The sequence below is a fragment of the Stegostoma tigrinum genome, chromosome 42 (assembly GCF_030684315.1).
Source record: "Stegostoma tigrinum isolate sSteTig4 chromosome 42, sSteTig4.hap1, whole genome shotgun sequence".
NCBI lineage: Eukaryota > Metazoa > Chordata > Chondrichthyes > Orectolobiformes > Stegostomatidae > Stegostoma > Stegostoma tigrinum.
Window position 1 is genome coordinate 2,415,682 of NC_081395.1, and position 18,969 is coordinate 2,434,650.

The 18,969-nt window shown below is 44.9% G+C and overlaps 1 protein-coding gene across 6 annotated transcripts in view; it reads left to right on the forward strand.

The window, feature by feature from the left end:
- The window catches only part of mark2b (MAP/microtubule affinity-regulating kinase 2b), a 147,377-nt gene that overhangs the window by 5,958 nt on the left and 122,450 nt on the right, over window positions 1–18,969 (forward strand). The window contains exon 1 of one of the 6 annotated variants that reach the window (XM_059641675.1): window positions 2,516–2,641. The exons of 4 other annotated variants lie outside the window; for them this stretch is intronic. Coding sequence is in view for 1 of the 2 variants with exons in the window: in XM_059641672.1 (XP_059497655.1) it covers window positions 7,497–7,499 (3 nt within the window). In the remaining variant the exon portion in view is untranslated. Of the gene's footprint in view, window positions 1–2,515; window positions 2,642–7,476; window positions 7,500–18,969 lie in introns of those variants that run through there. One more of the 6 variants, XM_059641672.1, reaches the window with a different exon arrangement.

Sequence of the window (18,969 nt, forward strand, 5' to 3'; positions counted from 1 at the left end):
TATTGCAGATGCTGGAGATCTGAAATAAAAACAGAAAATGCTGCAGAACCATAACAGGTCCGACAGTGTCTCTGGAGATAGAAACAGTCAGAAGTCACACAACACCAGGTTATAGTCCAACAGGTTTGTTTGAAATCACACAAGTTTTCAGGGTGCAGCCCCTTCTTCAGGTGCCACTTTGGAACAGAGTGAGCTGAAGTTCCATGTGGATTGTTGGTATCACGGAAGAGTTGGGGTCACTGTTTCTGAAGCCTGGATCACTGAAACAGATCCCTGTTTCCCTAGTTGCTGTAAATTGTAGGCTGGGCCTCCCAGCTATAGCTCGAGATCCTAAAACCCAATAGCAATAGCTTAGGTAACAAAGCGTGGAGCTGGATGAACACAGCAGGCCAAGCAGCATCTCAGGAGCTCAAAAGCTGACGTTTCAGGCCTAGACCCTTCATCAGAGAGGGGGATGGGGAGAGGGAACTGGAATAAATAGGGAGAGATGGGGAGACGGACTGAAGATGGAGAGAAAAGATAGGTAGAGAGGAGAGTATAGGTAAGGAGGTAGAGAGGGGATAGGTCAGCCCAGGGAAGACAGACAGGTCAAGGAGGCGGGATGAGGTGGTAGGTAGGAAATGGAGGTGCGGCTTGAGGTGGGAGGAAGTGTAGTTCCCATTATCACTGAAGCAATAGCTTGGGGTTGTTCTCTCTTCAGTTTGACGTCAGATGGTCTTGTGGCCCTGTCAGCCTCTCATAAGGACTACAGGAATTGGCTAGAACTTGGTACGCAGCTCTGTCTCATTTGAATCCACTCCAAATATTCCAGCACATAATCCAGGCTGGCTCTCTTGATACCAGTCTATTGAGCAGGATATTAAACTGAGCCTGTTTACTCATCAGCTGATACAAATGATCCAACAGCATTCTTGGAAAAGATCTGGCCAGTTGTCTGGGTCCAGGTATCAATATTTACTCCATAGCTGGCATGGACAGTGTGAATAACCAAGGCCTTTTTCCCAGGGTAGGGCTGTCCAAAACTAGAGCACATAGGTTTAAGGTGAGAGGGAAAGATTGAAAAAGACCTAAGGAGCCAACTTCTTCACACACGAGGTGGTGTATCTATGGAATGACTGCCAAAGGAGGTGGTGGACGCTGGTACAATTATAACATTTAAAAGACATTTAGAGGTGTATATGAATAGGAAGGATTTAGAGGAAAATGGACCAAATGCTGGCAAATGGGACTGTATTAATATAGTCCATCTGTTTGAGTTGTACTGACGGGTCTGTTTCCGTGCTGTACAGTTCTGACTAATATATTATGTACTTAGTTATTTCCACTGGCAGCTGACCAGAAGGCAGCGGATGAAGATAATTGTAAAATCTGGGGTGCAGGGGGGACAAAGAAATACATTTTTTTCATAGTGAGTTGTCATCTGGAATGCACAATCTGAATCTGTAAATGAAACAGATCCAGGTATAACCGTCAAAGAGGACATGGATAAATATTTGCATCTCTGCTGTGCTACTGTGGAGCCAGTTACTGTTTTAAAGGAAGAATTCTCTGGGACATCCTAGTGTTTCCTTTGGAATGCAGCAACATGGAAGCTGGCTAAAAAACCCTACGCTGCTGCTTAGCTCATGGTATATACTGCTTGGCAATACTCTTTCCAATGTTTGTCAGTGCTAAATTTTCATTCATTCTGAGGAATAGTCTCTTCCCCTCTCCCCCTGTTGCATGTTGCTTGTAAATCCTAATCAGATCTAAAGTTACATCATTGTAGGCGAGCCCTGCAGAACACAGAAACAGGTCTTTCAGCTCTTGTCCTACTTTGTCTTCCCCATTACCCCACCCATTTCTTTCTCCCTCATGTTTATTCAGCTCTCCCCTCTCCACTTCTTTAATGCATTGATAATGTTCATCTTGATCCTGCCCTATGGGAATGAATAGCCCATTCTCCAGGTAAAGACATTTCTCCTGAAGTCTCAATTGGATTTACTAGCGTTTATCTAGCACTATGAACTATTTCCTGCAGTTGCCTTATGGTACTGTATCAGTGTGTGGCATGTTGGAGGAGAATGTTGGCAGATAAACCCTCCTTAAATCTATACCTCAAGCTTGTTTCTAACTAAACGATGCCTGGGTATGGACAGACTGGCTGTGTGCTTTACAGATTCTGGGTGTTTTCTCGTTGCTATCTCCAAACAGAGAGGACAGTGCCAGAATCTCCCTCGCGGGTGATGAAATTTCTCTTGGGTAAAGCATTTTTAAATGAATTGATTGGAGTCAATACCACTTCATTGGGTCCAGACATAAAAAATGTGCTGATGGTGAATTGTACCTCTGGAGAATGGAAGGGAATCTGCTCTGTATGTTGCAGCCGATGTGGAATGATGTAAGGAAAACCAAAGCTCCCTCCGTTTATCTCTGAATCCGCCCCAGCTTTTGGTGCCTGCACACATGCTTTATGCAGATAGCAATTAGCATCGTGCAGCGAGCCAGTGCAGTCGCAACACCTGAATCGCATAACAGCACATTCTGTTAACCAGCTGTCTCCACGAAGATCCCCTTAGCAACATGAGTTAATGTGCTAGAGTACTGCAGCTCTGAGCCGTTGTGGATTTAGATGCTACAGGTTGCTGATCTCCATACATAGGTAAGGCTGGAACAGTGGTGTGTGCCACCCCCACACCCCCTCTGTCTTTTTTTTTCTCTCTCTCTCGCGCTACGTCTCTACGTTATGTGTATCTCTCTCTGTTACCCTTCTGTGCCTTTTATTAGCTGTTGCCTGTGGTTTCTCCTCATATTTGTATGCTTCAACAGAAGGGAAAAAAAACCGAAATGTTTATTTTTGTCAAATCTTGGCACATGATTGTATGCTGTTCAGCCCATCTAGCTCGTGATTCTTTGGCATGTTAAATCCCTTGTCCCTTGGTCTGAGTGATCACATTTGGCTTCTTGTGGTTGGTGTTGCAGGCTGCCAATTACCTCAGTCTTTTGGATCTGTCACAAACATACGTGGTAGGTTATCAACCAGCCTGTTGGTGGCTGTGCTGGAGAATCTTGGAACCCAGTGGTTGATTTCATTTGGCATTGATGTTCCAGTGCATGTTTGTCTTCCCTGGTGGTTGAGTGAACTTATCTGGTGATTAGCACAGCTACAAAGAAGCAGAAGGTTTCAGGGCCACTGGGAGGGATGCTGTTGGTGCCTGGCATCATAAAGAAGGAGGTTGAGTTGGTGTCATCATTGAGGTTCTGAAGAGGCTGCTGATACTTGAGATTATGAATCTACAATCCTCCACCTCCAACATGGGGATCACATGGAGGGGTGAGAGGGTAGCATTGGAAATGTATGGGTTGCAGAGGGTGGTGGAATGGGAGGGAGTGGGGTGAGAGGGAAATATACAGGGAGTGCAGGGCGAGTGGTGAGGGGAAATGTATGAGGAATTTGTGGGTGGAGGTGTTGGGGAAAGTGTACGCGGTGTGTGGGGGTGGATTTGGGGAAGTGTACGGGGAGTTAGGGTACTTTAGTAGGGAGTCTACAAGGAGTTGTGGGGTGTGGCTGAAGGGGAGGTCTCCAGGTGAAAAGGGGGAAAAAAGAAATGTTTGGGCAGTGTGTCGGGGAGGGGGTCACACGGGGGTCGTGGGCAGGCAGTGAGTCGGGGGGAGGGGGGACACGGGTGTTATGGGCGGGCAGTGTGTCGGGGAGGGGGTACACAGGGGAAGTGTTTGGGCAGTGAGTCGGGGGGGGAGGGGGTCACACGGGGGTCGTGGGCAGGCAGTGAGTCGGGGGGAGGGGGGGACACGGGTGTTGTGGGCGGGCAGTGTGTCGGGGAGGGGGTACACGGGGGAAGTGTTTGGGCGGGGGGGAGGGGGGTCACACGGGGGTCGTGGGCAGACAGTGTGTCGGTGGGGGAGGGGGGTCACACGGGGGTCGTGGGCGGACAGTGTGTCGGTGGGGGAGGCGGGGGGGTCACACGGGGGTCGTGGGCGGGCAGTGTGTCGGTGGGGGAGGGGGAGGTCACACGGGGGTCGTGGGCGGACAGTGTGTCGGTGGGGGAGGCGGGGGGGTCACACGGGGTCGTGGGCGGGCAGTGTGTCGGTGGGGGAGGGGGAGTCACATGGGGGTCGTGGGCAGACAGTGTGTCGGTGGGGGAGGTGGGGGGGTCACACGGGGGTCGTGGGCGGGCAGAGTGTCGGTGGGGGAGGGGGAGTCACACGGGGGTCGTGGGCGGGCAGTGTGTCAGTGGGGGAGGGGGTGAAGGTGATGGCCCAATGATATTATTGTTGGACTGATAATCCAGAGGTCGTAGTAATGTTCCAAGGATCTGGGTCCGAATGCTGCCATGGTAGATGGTGGAAATTGAATCCAGTAAAAATCTGCAATTAAGGATCTTGATGGCGATGATTACATTGTCAATTATTGGAAAAATCCATCTAGCTCACTATTATCTTTTAGGAAAGGAAACTGCCATCTTTCTCAGGAGTGGCCTATATGTGACTCCAGACCCACAACATTGGGTCTTATCTGCCCTATGGGGAGTTAGGAATGGGCAGTAAATGCTGAGGCCCCAGATCTTGTGAACAAATGAAAGAAATGGATGGGGGCTGGTGAGTGAGAAACACCTTGGTGTACAGTGAGTGGGAAGTGTATTGGTGTGGTGCTGGTGAGTGGGAAAGGAAGGGTTGGTGGGGTGGTGAGTAGAAATAGTATGAAAGGCAAGGGTGGGAGACAGCAGAGTAGTAGTGAGTGAGTGCAAACTGTAAGGGGCAGGGGCTGGTGACGGTTGTGTCAGGAGGGAAGAGATCGCAGTGTCATTGGCCATGATCTTTTCATCCTCCCTGTCCGTGGGTATAGTGCCGGAAGATTGGAAAGAGGCAAACATCATTCCCTTGTTCCAAAAAAAGGAATAGGGATAACCCTGGAAATTACAGGCCAGTTAGTCTTACTTCAGTGGTGGGCAAATTATTGGAAAGGGCTCTAAGAGACAGGATTCATGATCATTTGGATAGGCACAGTTTGATTCGTGATAGTCTGCATGGATTTGAGAGGGGTAGATCATGTCTCACAAACCTTATTGAATTCTTTGAAGAGGTGACCAAACACGTGGATGAAGGTAGAGCAGTGGATGTGGTATACATGGATTTAAGTAAGGTATTTGATAAGGTTCCCTGTGGTGGGTTCATGCAGAAAGTAAGGAGGCATAGAGAAGGGGGGCAGTGTGGCAGACTGGATTCAGAATTGGCTGACCCTTAGACAAAGAATGTGGATGGACGGAAAATATTCAACATGGTGCTCAGTTACGAGCGGTGTACAGCAAGGATCAGTTCTGGTTCCTGTTCTATTTGTGATTTTTGTAAATGATTTGGATGTAGGAGTGGAAGGGTGAATTAGTAAGTTTGCAGATACAAAGGTGAGTTGAGTTGTGGATGGTGCAAAGGGTTGTTCTCGGTTACAAAAGGACATTGATAGGATGCAGAGCTGGGCTGAGAAGTGGTAGATGGAGTTTAACTGTGAAAAGTGTGAGGTGATTCAGCTTGCAAGGACAAATGTGAAAGCAGAATACAGAGTTAACAGGAAGGTTCTTGGCAGTGCAGAGGAGCAGAAGGATCTTGGTGTTCATGTCCACAGTTCCCTGAGAGCTGCCACCCGAGTGGATAGAGTTGTTAAGGTGAATGATGTGTTAGCTTTTGTTAATAGAGGGATTGAGTTCAACAGCCTTGAAATTATGCTCCAGCTAAAGAAAAGCCTGGTTCAGCCACATCTGGACTATTGTGTCCAGTTCTGGTTGCCTCATTACAGGAAAGATGTGGAAGCGTAGGAAAACGTGTAGAGGAGATTTACCAGGATGTTGCCTGGAATGGGGGGGAAGGTCTTATGAGGAACGGTTGAGAGTGCTAGGGCTTTTCTCTTTAGAACATCAAAGGATGAGAAGAGGTAGCTTTAAGAGGGAGCGTAGTTTTAAAGTGAGTGGAGGTAGATATAGGGGAGATGTCCGAGGTAGGTTCTTTACTCGGAGTGGTCGGGGCGTGGAGTGCGTTGTCGGGGAGGGTAGTGGAGTTGGCCTCATTAGGGGCATTTAAGCGTCTATAAGATTGGCCTATGGATGATAGTATAAGGTAGGGGTGGAAGTTTGATAGACCTTAGGTTTAGGGTAAAAGTTCGGCACAACATCGTGGGCCGAAGGGCCTGTACTGTGCTGTAGTGTTCTATGTTCTAAGAAGATGGGGAGATGGGAGGTGCTCGTTGGAGGATAGAGTAGAATTTGTGGAAAGTACAAAGAGGATGGGGTTCAGCCTTCTCCTTGGGGATGCAGGTAGATATATTGTAATTTGAGCCAAGCTGCTTGCTCACTCTGTCTTGGCTCATCTTGGGGATTTTATCTTTTCCAGTCGCACAGAGACCTGACATGATAGAGAGAGAGCTCAGAGGCTGGATGTGAGATGTGGAATTTTCCGCTTTCTTTGCACCAATTTGGGAACTGCCAAAGTTCAGAGATTGTGGTGAAGAAAGTAAAATTCCTAACGCCTTCACTGGAATTGTGTGGGATTGAGGCAGAGATTGGGAAAAGGTCAAAGTTGTATATGGAAGATTTTGGGAAGACAGTGGAGGACACCAAATGCTCAGCAGTAACCTGGTGATGGGTTCTTTTAGTTTCATTGTCCTGTGTGTGAGATTGATGCTGTATCACGGTGCATGGTGGCTCAGTGGTTAGCACTGCAGCCTCACAGCGCCAGGGACTCAGATTTGATTCCAGCCTCGGGTGGCTGTCTGTGTGGAGTTTGCACATTCTCCCCGTGTCTGTGTGGGTTTCCTCCGGGTGCTCCAGTTTCCTCCCACAGTCCAAAGATGTGCAGTCTAGGTGGATCGTCCATGCTAAATTGCCGGTAGTGTTCAGGGGTGTGTGGCTTATAGGGGATTGGTCTGGGTGGGATGCTTCAAGGGGCAGTGTGGACTTGTTGGGCCGAAGGGCCTGTTTCCACACTGTAGGGAATCTAATCTAATCTAATCAGTGCAGGGAGAGGTGACAGTAGCCTGACTGAAGCCTTAGTGAACACCCTTTGCAGGAATGAGTTACACGTCAGAGCCGGAAGAGGCCAGGAAATCCCTCAGACCTGTTCTGCCATTTAATTTGATCATAGCTGAGCTGGTACTGGCAGCTTGTGCTGAGATGGAAAGGCATGTAGCTTACTGAGATGTCAGCTATATTTTTAAATCACTTCACTCTTATTTCCCACACCTGATCCTTTTACAGTCAGTTAAAACTCTCTTCTTTCCCTGTTCTGAGAGCTGGTTACTGTTGCTGGCTGGCTTCCCTCAGAAGAATGCATTAACGGTTCCTAGCAAGTAATAAGTAACCTGGTTTCATTGCCACCCTCATTAAATGTACCTTTCTGAAAGAACCTTGTCCAGGAGGGCAGACTGCAGCCACTCCTTTTGTAGGTAGTGGTACCTGCGTTTGTGAATCTTGTGGGATCTACGTTGCACTGAAGTCCAGAAGTCTTTGCTGATGGTGAGTCAGGGGGATGTTACAGATGGGGCTGTGAGGACAGTGACTGGTGTTTGGTGGCTTTTTGTTTGGATTGAAGCCAGTCAAATTTGTTTTTAACTGTGAACTAATCTGTGCACAAAGATGATGTATTTTTAATTATTTTGGCCAATCAGGTATCATGTTGAAGTTTTAAAGAGTGGTTACTGTGATATTTGTTACTAGCTGATAGCCAGTGGAGTTACTTGTAGTAAGTCACATCGAGAGTGGGATATTACTGTTGGCATCGGAACTGAGCTTGCTCAGGCCATTTGCTAGCTACAGTATTCTCGTTTTCCTGTCAGTTTGATATGTTCTGTTGGAATAAATATTGTGAATGACTTGTTTTCCAATGTGATACCAAATTCCATCCGGATGGGTATGACATACCGTAATACCTCTGAGAACTCTTCAGTACCCCCTCAATGCTGCACTGAAGTATTACACTGGATTATGTACTTGAGTCAGTGGTGGGACTTGATCTCTCAGATAAGAATGTCAGCAAATGATTCAGCTTTAGACCAGGCCTTTGCATTATTCAGTACAGAGAGAGAGAGCATTGCATTGTCAAAAGTACCATCTTCTAGTAAGGTTTAATACTGAGCCCATCTCCCTTGCTAGGACTGATGTAAAATGTGATATAGGGGTATGTTGAAGAAGAGCCAGAGAAGAACTCTCCCCAGTGCCCTGACGTCAATATCTATTCATCGATTGATATCACTAAAAAACGATCATCTGAGTAATTCTTGCATTGCTGCATGTGGGATTGTATTTTGTTTTCTTGGTTATCTACAAACGCAATCCCATTTTTAAAATGCCCTTGATTGGTGATAAGACTATAAGATATCTAGTGTGTGGTTGTGAAAAGTGCTGTAAAAATGCAATTCTCCTAAACTGTCATGGGGAATATCAAATAAAAAATATATTTCTGCTGGTACATCCAGGTTGCAGCCGGAACCATCTTCTGGCATTTTGGTGGTGTCCGGTAATTTTGATGTACACTATTTCATACTGGAATGCAAATATAATGCACATTTCATGTCATCTTTCTGATCTGCTGATTTATGAATGGCAGAAGTAGTTCATGATGAAATGAACGCGAGAAAATTCTACCAGACCTTTTGAAGGTCACAGAATCCAATTGTTATGTAAACAGAGGCTGAGCCTACTCTGTGATAGGTTAGCTCTTAGTTTGAAATATGCTGTGTTACAGGCTGCAGCTCAGAAACACCCGCAACCAAGATTTGTTTAACACTATTGTAAAATCTCTAACTTCCTCCAGCCCTATTACCCTCTAAGATCTTTGTGATCTTCCAATTATGGCTTTTGCATATCCCATGATTCCCAATGCGCCATTGTTGCTTCAACTGGCTGGGCCCTAAACTGTAATACCCTCCCTCGACATCTCCTCTTTCCTTTAAAATATATTGCCTTTGAGAAAAGACTGAATCATTCTCTCCTAATACCTGTGTCAAATAGTATTTGATGTTGCTTCTGTGCAGTGCTTTGGAGCATGCAGTCATAGAGACATACAGCATGGAAACAGACCCTTCGGTCCAACTCATCCATGCTGACCAGATTTCTTTAAGTAAATCTAGTCCACTTTGCCAGCAGGTGGCCCATATCCTGCTAAACCTTTCCTACTTGTATACCCACCCAGATGTCTTTCACGTGTTGTAATTGTACCAGCCTCCTCCACTTCCTCTGGCAGCTCATTCCATAAATACATCATCCTCTGCATGAAAAAGCTATCTCTTAGGTCCCTTTTAAATCTTTTCCCCCCCTCTCACCTTAAACATATGCCCTCTAGTTTAGGACTCCCCTTCCCTGGGGAAAAGACCTTGACTATTCACCCTATCAGTGTCCTGAGTGATTTTTATAAACCTCTATAATGTCACTGCTCGTCCTCTGATGCTCCATGGAAAATAGCCTCAGCCTGTTGAGTATAGGAGTTAGGAGGTCATTTTGCAGCTGTACTGGACATTGGCTAGGACCACTTTTGGATACTGTGTGGAATTCTGATCTCCCTACTATAGGAACGATGTTGTGAAACTTGAAAGGGTTAAGAAAAGACTTACAAGGATGTTGCCAGGGTTGGATGGTTTGAGCTGTAGAAGGAGACTGAACAGGCTGGGAATAGATTAATTCAGGATATCTGGCCGGCAGGGACAAGTTGGACAGAAGGGTCTGTTTTTGTGCTGTATATCTCTATGCCTCGATTTGGCCTGTCCCTTTCACTCAATCCTCCAACCCTAGCACCATCCTTTGTAAATCTTTTCTGAACCCTAGCATGTTAGTATGTCAGTGATGTCTTGTGAATGCAGTTCTTGATGTTGAAGTGATTTTCTTAGAATTAAGACCATAAGACATAGGAGTGAAAGTAAGGCCATTTGGCCCATTGAGTCCACTCCTCCATTTAATCATGGCTGATGGGCATTTCAGCTGCACTCTCCCCGTAGCCCTCGATTCCTTGTGAGATCAAGAATTTATCAATTTTTTTTCCCTGAAGACCTTTAATGTCCCGGCCTTCAGTGCGCTCCGTGGCATTAAATTCCACAGGCCCACCACTCTCTGGCTGAAGAATTGTCTCCTCGTTTCCATTTTAAATTTACCCCTTCTAATTCTAAGTCTGTGCCCACGGGTCCTAGTCTCCCAGCCTAACGGAAACAACTTCCCAGCGTCCACCCTTTCTAAGCCATACGTTATCTTGTAAATTTCTGTTAGATCTCTCCTCAACCTTCTAAACTGTAATGAATACAATCCCAGGATCCTCAGCAGTTCATCCCAGATCCCTTTGTACTTCTGCTTTACGAATTTTCTCACCATTTAGAAAATAGTCCATGCCTGTATTCTTTTTTCCAAAGTGCAAAACCTCACATTTGCTCACATGAAATTTCATCAGCCATTTCCTGGACCACACTCCTAAACTGTCTAAATTTTTCTGCAGCTTCCCCACCTCCTCAGTACTACCTGCCTGTTCACCTATCTTCGTATCATCGGCAAACTTCACCAGAATGCCCCCAGTCCCTTCATCCAGATCATTAATATAAAAGGTGAACAGCTGTGGCCCCAACACTGAACCCTGCGGGACATCACTCATCACTGATTGTCATTCTGAAAAAGAGCCTTTTATCCCAACTTTCTGTCAGACAGCCAATCCTCAATCCAAGCCAGTGGCTCACCTCGAACACCATGGGCCCTCAATGGTCTTTGATCACTGCACAGGTTACTCCAGAATGAGGGCTGGGTGCATTAAAACTTAAACCAGTAACAATTTGTCCAATTTTGGGCCCCACACCTCAGGAAGGACATACTAGCCCTGGAGTGTGTCCAGCGGAGATTCACATGGATGATCCCTGGAATGGTAGGTTTAACGTATGATGAACAGCTAAGGATCCTGGGATTGTATTCATTCAAGTTTAGAAGGTTGAGGGGAGATCTAATAGAAACTTACAAGATAATGTATGGCTTAGAAGGGGTGGACGCTAGGAAGTTGTTTCCGTTAGGCTGGGAGACTAGGACCCGTGGGCACAGCCTTAGAATTAGAGGGGGTAAATTTAAAATGGAAATGAGACATTTCTTCAGCCAGAGAGTGGTGGGCCTGTGGAATTCATTGCCACGGAGTGCGGTGGAGGCCGGGACGTTAGATGCCTTCTAGGCAGAGATCAATAAATTCTTGATCTTAGAAGGAATCAAGAGCTACTGGGAGAGTGCAGGGAAGTGGAGTTGAAATGCCCATCAGCCATGATTTAAATGGCGGGGTGGACTTGATGAGCTGAATGGCCTTACTTCCACTCCTATGTCTTGTGGTCTTATGGTCTTAATAAAAATTACAGCACAGGAACAGGCCCTTCAGCCCTCCAAGCCTGCGCCAATCCTTTATCTAAACCTCTTGTCTATTTTCCAAGGATCTGTATCCCTTTGCTCCCTGCCCATTCATGTATCTGTCTAGATACATCTTAAATGACGCTATCATGCCCGCCCCCTACCACCTCTGCTGGCAATGCATTCCAAGCACCCTCCACCCTCTGCGTAAAGAACTTTCCACGCATATCTCCCTTAAACTTTTCCCCTCTCACCTTGCAATCGTGACCCCTAGTAATTGAATCTCCCCGTCTGGGGAAAAAGCTTCTTGCTCTCCACCCTGTCTATACCTCTCATGATTTTGTTGACCTCAATTAGGTCTCCCCCTTAACCTCCGTCTTTCTAATTTAAATAATCCTAATCTACTCAACCTCTCTTCATAGCTAGCACCCTCCATATGAGGCAACATCCTGGTGAATCTCCACTGCACCCTCTCTAAAGCATCCTCATCCTTTTGGTAATGTGGTGACCAGAACTGTACTCAGTATTCCAAGTGTGGTCGAACCAAAGTCCTGTACAACTGTAACATGACCTGCCAACCCTTGTACTCAATACCCTGTCCGATGAGTAAAAGCATGCCGTATGCCTTCTTGACCACTCTATTGACCGCATTGCCACCTTCAGGATACAGCGGGTACAATAATTGATGATGGAGAATTGACTGCAAGCTGTTGCCACCTTCACTCATTTCAGTTGAATATTGATCCTCTTTGGAAAATGCAAAGTTCTTGAGTGCCACTATTCCTGGTGTCATCACGGAGTACGCAAAGCCCCTAATTTACTTGTGTAATGGAATAAGTTAACAGGAAGAACCTACCAGGTTCCCAATGTTAATAAGATTCTCTTTTACAAATAAACAAATTACAGCTATACGTAAACAAAACTATGATGTATCAACTTATCATTCTACTAATTGAAACTCTTAAACCCTGCCCCCAAACCTCTACACTCTCACAGGTGAAAAAAAAGTGTTACAGTTAGAGGGAAGAAAGCTGGGGAAATACAGTTCAATAGTACCTGGCCACAGGGTTCGATGAGATTTCCTTTTGCTTCCCGAGACCTTCCGTTCTTCATTCTTGCTCCGGACATTCCACTTTGCAGAATGCACAGGTCAATCAGTACAAATAAAGTTTGTTGTTAACTGGTTGCAGGCAACAGCTCTGTGATGAAGGGTTTAGGCCTGAAACGTCAGATTTTGTGCTCCTGAGATGCTGCTTGGCCTGCTATGTTCATCCAGCCTCACACTTTGTTATCTTGGATTCTACAGCATCTGCAGTTCCCATTATCACTGATACAGCTTACAGCACCCATTGAGAGAACATAACTGGCTTCCTTCTGGCTTCAGATATTTTCCTTGTAGAGACAGAGAGATGCATAACCTGCTTTTCCAGCAATCTGGCGCCTTCTCCGGCTACTTTACATAGCCACAAGCCGTTCAGTTGCCCAGGAGCCAATTGGAGGGTAGTCAGCAGGTTGATAACCTTTGGCATCCACTCTTGGTTATATCTGCATAAACCAAGCAGCTATTTGTTGCTAGCCAAACCTTCCTGTGCTCCTCCCTTCCTGCTACCATGCAGTCTTCTATCACCTTTCAGCACGGCTTGCAAAGCAACAGTGTAAACAAAACCCACAATGCGTTTCAATAACTTGTCTTCTGAATTGCAGCAATTCCTTTCTCAGTCTTTGGTTTTTAAGCAGCCCATTTTCCATTTCAGTTCACAATCAAAAATGAAGGAAAATAAAAAAATTATTTTTTACAATACTCAGTAGGAGTTATAAGAATTACATTTCTAGACAGAACTTGCAGCAAGTTAGTGCTGCTTTGTGTGATTCCATCATAAAGGCAGCAAATGCTGGACCAGGTAATAATACGTCTGTGGATCCAGTAATCCAGAGGCCAAGCTAATGTTCGAGGGCCGTAGGGTGAAAGCACAGCGTGGTAACTGATGAAATTTAAGTTCAATTAATGAGAACAGAAGTGCAGAACTGAAAACAAGACTCAGCAATAATGATTATCACTGATCAATTGTAAAAACCCATTTGGGTGACTAACATTCTTTAGGAAAGGAAAGCAGGTACCCTTCCCCAGCCTGACTCCAGATCACAGCATTGTAGTTGACTCTTAAATTGCTCTCTGAAATGGCCATATAAGTCACAGCTTAAGAGTAATTAAGAATAGGCAACAAATGCTGAGCTTGCCAGTGATACCCACATGCCATGAGTGTCCCAGGTTTCAATGATGTTTGTGCTACAGTTTACGTGCTCCGTGTCTTGAGTTGATTTGTTGTGGTGAAAGATAGAGAGACAGTCATCATGCTGGATGTGGGTGTTTCTGGGTGATTGTAAGGCCTTGTTCACAAAGCGCATTAAGTGGAAGATAGGAGGTGGTGAGAATTTGATGGCAAATGTATGCTAATTTGGATGGCTGTGTGACTGTCTAAAAAATATGAATGTGCTACAGTTTTTAATGTTCCTTGTGAGCTCATTAATACCATTTTGTGCTTTTTAAAAAAAATATAAAATGGTCATATGAGGTTCTTCTCCTGCACTCTTGCCCCCTCTAGTTGTGTCAGGTGTTTTGAGTACCTACATACCAGCACCACCCTCCCTTATGACCCCCATCTTCATGGTGTACATCATCTGGATTGTGGGTTTTGTGTGAGTACATCTGTGTGTTGTTGCTGCTGTGGATTCAAACACTTTACCAGTGTGTGTTTGAGCGCACAGCGTACGAAATAGAGAGACAGTCTCATGTCCTTAAGTATTTTGTGCATTCTATTTCCAAGTGGAGGTCATTCAAGTTCTAACAATTGCCTACTCTCTCCAAACCCCTGGGACAACTCCATGTGACCTAAATGACCCTGTCCAAGATGCTATATGACTGAGAGAGCCTGGATGATGACCTCTATGTCAAATTAAAGAGAGTGGCTTCAGCTACATGCAATCTTCTTATTTGCTTTCCGTGCTCCTGGACAGGAGTGAATCTACATTAGACGTTGATTAGGTATGAACTGCAATATTGTGTCCAGTTCTAGCTGCCATGAGGATGCTTTGGTGACAGACCAAAAAAGGGTTATCAGAATGGTTCCGTCAATGAGAAACTTCGGCAATGATGTCTTGCATTTTTGACCCCTGCTTGAAAGCAGCACTGCTTGGGGTCTCTGTGTTCTCTTGCCAGTTATGCTTATATCTCATGAAAGAGTATATGCAAAAAAGAATTTAGATGCATTCCTCAAACAAGAGGTTAAGAATGGGAACAAAAACAGAAATTGCTGGAAAATCTCAGCAAACCTGGCAGCACCTGTGGAGTGAAATTGGAGTTAATGTTTCAGATCAAGTGACCCTTCCCCAGAACCCCTCAGAAGTTTGAAGAAGGGTCATTTGACCCGAAACATTAACTCTGATTTCTCTCCACAGATGCTGTCAAATTTTCTCAGCTTTTCCAGCAATTTCTGTTTCTGATTTACAGCATCCACAGTTCTTTTGGTTTTGGTTAAGAATGGAAACCCTGTCCAAACTGATTAACTCTGACCATGGAGATACTAAATGTCTCCTGACATGTTCCCTCTCATCAGTGTGTAACCTGCTGTCAGTTCACTTAGACTGAGCTTGAAGCTGACACCTTGTGCCTGTTTGCTTAGTTGTAACTGCCCACACTTCTCCTTCTGCTGTCTTGTCACAGTTTTTCAATTTAATTAAAAGCTCTGAACCGTGTTCACTTCCTGTTGCTGAGCGTTACTCAGATGTAAAATTGTGTTTGGCTACTCAAGGAAGGAAAATGACCCAATGGGGCATGGATTAACACGTTCAGGACCCTTTCCTTTAATCTTTCATAACGTGATGTTGTCGGCGTAGAGCTGAAGGCTGTTTGGAATTGTGATTCCCACATTGTTTTACTGTCAGTACTGTGAGTTTGTACCTCTGAGTCAGCAGTCTTTTTAATCTTCCACCTGCCAGTATTCTGGAAACAATTTTTTTTTACAATATTGCAACACACTTCAGATTGAGCTGATACAGTGCAGTGAGTTATGGGGCTGCACTGACATAATCATGATTACATGGTATAATTTTCAAAGGCATTCCTAACTTTGATAACAAAGTGTGGGGCTGGATGAACACAGCAGGCCAAGCAGCATTTCAGGAGCACAAAAGCTGATGTTTTGGGCCTAGACCCTTCCTCAGAAAAAAGCTTTGATTCTAGTCGTTAGCTGATCTCAACTACCTTCTACAAATAAGTCTTTCGGCCCAGCTAGTTTATGCTGGTGTTTGTCCCTCGGATGTTATGTGTCTTTGCTCAGGTTGTGTGTGTCATTCCAGGGTCGAGTTTAATGGGAAACTGGCTGAGTAGATGAGAAAGGAATGTGAGCTTATGTAAATAGGGTGAGATAAAGGCAGCTAGGAGGAGGTTGGTGTGAAACACAAATGTTAGTGTTGAAAATTAGATCAAATGTCTCTAACTACTGAATGTACTGTGTCTCCTTTATTATCCCATAATATGATGGAAGATTTGAAGTGGTTGTTGAGCAGCTCATGCAGTGTGGGGGTAGTGCCAGTGCAGGCAGAGATGAATAGCTGTCTTTGCTGTTAGGTGTTAATGAAACAGGTCAGTCCTTACAGCATCCTGAAGATGTCCCTACTCCGTTATTTTGGTGGTGGTAGCTGTCTGGGAAAGGCAACATTAGTGTGAGCCTCAGACTTCAGGATCAGGGGCTGCAAATTGGGGGAAAAAAATGTGGCCTCTCCTCATTCTTCTGTAGTGAGCCCAACTACTCACGCCTGTTTATCTGCCAAATTTATTCGTGTCTTTCAAGGAGGGAGCAAGCTAGATTGATAAGGGGTGCTAATTGATGAAGTGTATTTGGATTCCCAGAAGGCATTCGATAAGACACTGCACACAACGTTATTAAACAGTATAATAGAGTATATTAGCATAGATAGAGGACTGGATAACTATTAGAAGACAGTTAGGATAAAGACACATTTTTAGGATGTCAGTCTATAACTAGTGATGTGCCACAGGTTAGTGCTGAGGCAACAGTAACTTAAAATATATACTTGTGACTTGGATGAGGACGGTGAATGTACTCTAGCCAAGTTTGTAGGTGACACAAAGTTGGTGGGGAGATAAAGAAAATGACAGAGCCTACAAAGGGGTAGAAACAGATGAATTGAGTGGCCAAAAAAATGACAGTTGGATAGAATGGAAGAATTGAGGTTGTGAAGGGTTTTGGGTCCCTTGTCTGTGGAAAGATGCACTGGTGTTGGAGACAGTCCAGAGAAGATTCATTATGCTGATACCAGGAGTGGAGGAATTTTCTGCTGAGGTTGATTAGGTTGGACTTGGTACGTGTTAAAGTTTAGAAGAATGACAGGAGACTTTCTTGAAGCATACAAGAGTCGCAGGGGGTTTGACAGGTGAAGGGTGGTTGTTTCCTCTTCTGGGAGAGTCTATGACCAGGAATATAATCTCAGAATAAGGCTCACCCATTTAAGACAGAGACAAGAAGGAATTTCTTCTTGCAGAGTGTTGCGAATCTGTGGAATTATATACTGCAGACGTCTGTCAAGGTTTGGCCATTATTGATATTCAAGGCTTAGATTGACGAGTTTTTAATCAGTAAGGAAATTGAGGGTTATGGGGAAAAAGCAGGAAAATGGATTTGAGGATTATCAGATCAGCTATGATCTCATGGAATGGCAGATCAAACTTGATGGTCTACTTCTGCTCCTATGTCTAATTGTCTTGTGGAGGGGCGGTAGAATGGAGGGCCCTTCACTATGATGTCTTATATGATCTACTAGTTGGGAGGCACTCATACGTGTGATTAATTGACACATTTAATTGGAGAGCAACTGGTGGTTGGATCAATGTCAACATAGTGTAAATAGGTCAAAATAAAAAGGCTTTAATGAAATCTAGTGCCTGCTTGCTGCAAAGAAGCGTAATATGTAGGTAGGTGCTAGAGGCTGGCTCCTGTGGTAATAACTCAGTATGTTGTAGCCCATGACCTGCCCACGTGCAGTGCAGTCTTTGTATGTATGCAGTTCAAAATGGTTAACCGTCATTAAGTTTTCATTTGCTGAAGATAGACCATTAAATAATGACAGGAAGTCCCAGCACCCCAAGAGACTGTGCCTAAGGATTAATCACTGAGTGCCTCATGGTGTTTGCTGCAAATCACAGTTAATCATACTTTCCTGATTTTTATAAGCTTGAATGATGCGTGTATGTTTAAAATCCATTCTCTGTCTCTGGTAATGCCAATATTTAGTGCTTGTCTTTTACTGCCTTCTAGTTGAACCACTGATGTAACAATAGAGTGTAAATATGATTGGGATGACAACTGGGTGAAGTTGTATAGTAATAAATTTAATATTAGAAGCATCCATCCATGGCATGGAGGTAGTGGAGAAGGCAAACAGAAATGGCAAAGCCAACAGAGCTTGGAGGCTAAGGCAGTTAAGAGGAAGTGAGAGAAGCTTAGGTGTCAGGAAAATTGTGCGGGAGCAGTAGCAAGCTGGAAAACGGTGCCAGAGACAGGACAGCAGTTAGCAAACTCAAAGCTACAAGCGGTGGGACAGACGTGGAGAGAGCTCCATGTTTCAGGTGGAAACACGCAAGATAATCTACTGCTTCCAGAAACATGCCAGGCAAGTGAAGGACCACACGAGGCCTAGGAATGGAAGACCAGGTTCACTAGGTACTGAGCTGCTTCAAACTTAGATAAAGAATGCCAGGTCAGTACGTTACTGTGAACAGCGTTGCTAATGAGCTGCTTGCAAGGGAGTTGATAAGACTGCAGCTTCCTATGACGGAGTGCTCTATGCACTTGACTCGTATTTCCTAGTTCGTCAGAATTTAATTTTTGAACGGCCGAAGTTTAATCGACAGACGCAAAGGCCAGATGAAAACATGGATATATTACTGAAATGACCTCAATAGGCTAGCAGAGAACTGCGCTTTGGAAAGTTTGAAGACAGAATTGATTTACAAACTGGATTGTTGTTTGGGTTGCAGGTGACAACTCATGAGACATCTTGCAGTTTGGCAATGATTTATAGAGTCATAGAGTCACACAGCATGGAAACAGACTGTTCAGTCCAACCAGTCGATGCCGACCATAATCCCAAACTAAACTAGTCTGACCTGTCTGCAGTTGGGCTGTATCTCTCCAAACCTTTCCTATTCATGTACTTAGTTACAACATTTAAAAGTTAACTGAACCTACATCCACCATTTTCTCTGGACATTCATTCCACACGTGAGCAGCACTCCATGCAAGAAAAAGCTTTTGCCCCTCATATCTTCGTTTTAATCTTTCTCCTTTCACCTTAAAAATATGCCCTTTAGACTTGAAATACCCCATCATAGTGGAAAGACACCTACCATTCACCTTATCTATACTTCTCATGATTTTATAAACCTTTGCAAGATCAACTCAACCTCCTATACTCCAGAGGAAAATATCCCAGCCTTTCCAGCTTCTCCCCATTATTCAAACCGTCCATTCCCTGCAGTATCCTGGTGAATCCCTTCAGAACCCCCTCCAGCCTAATCAGATCTTTCCTATAACAGGGCGACTAAAAGTGA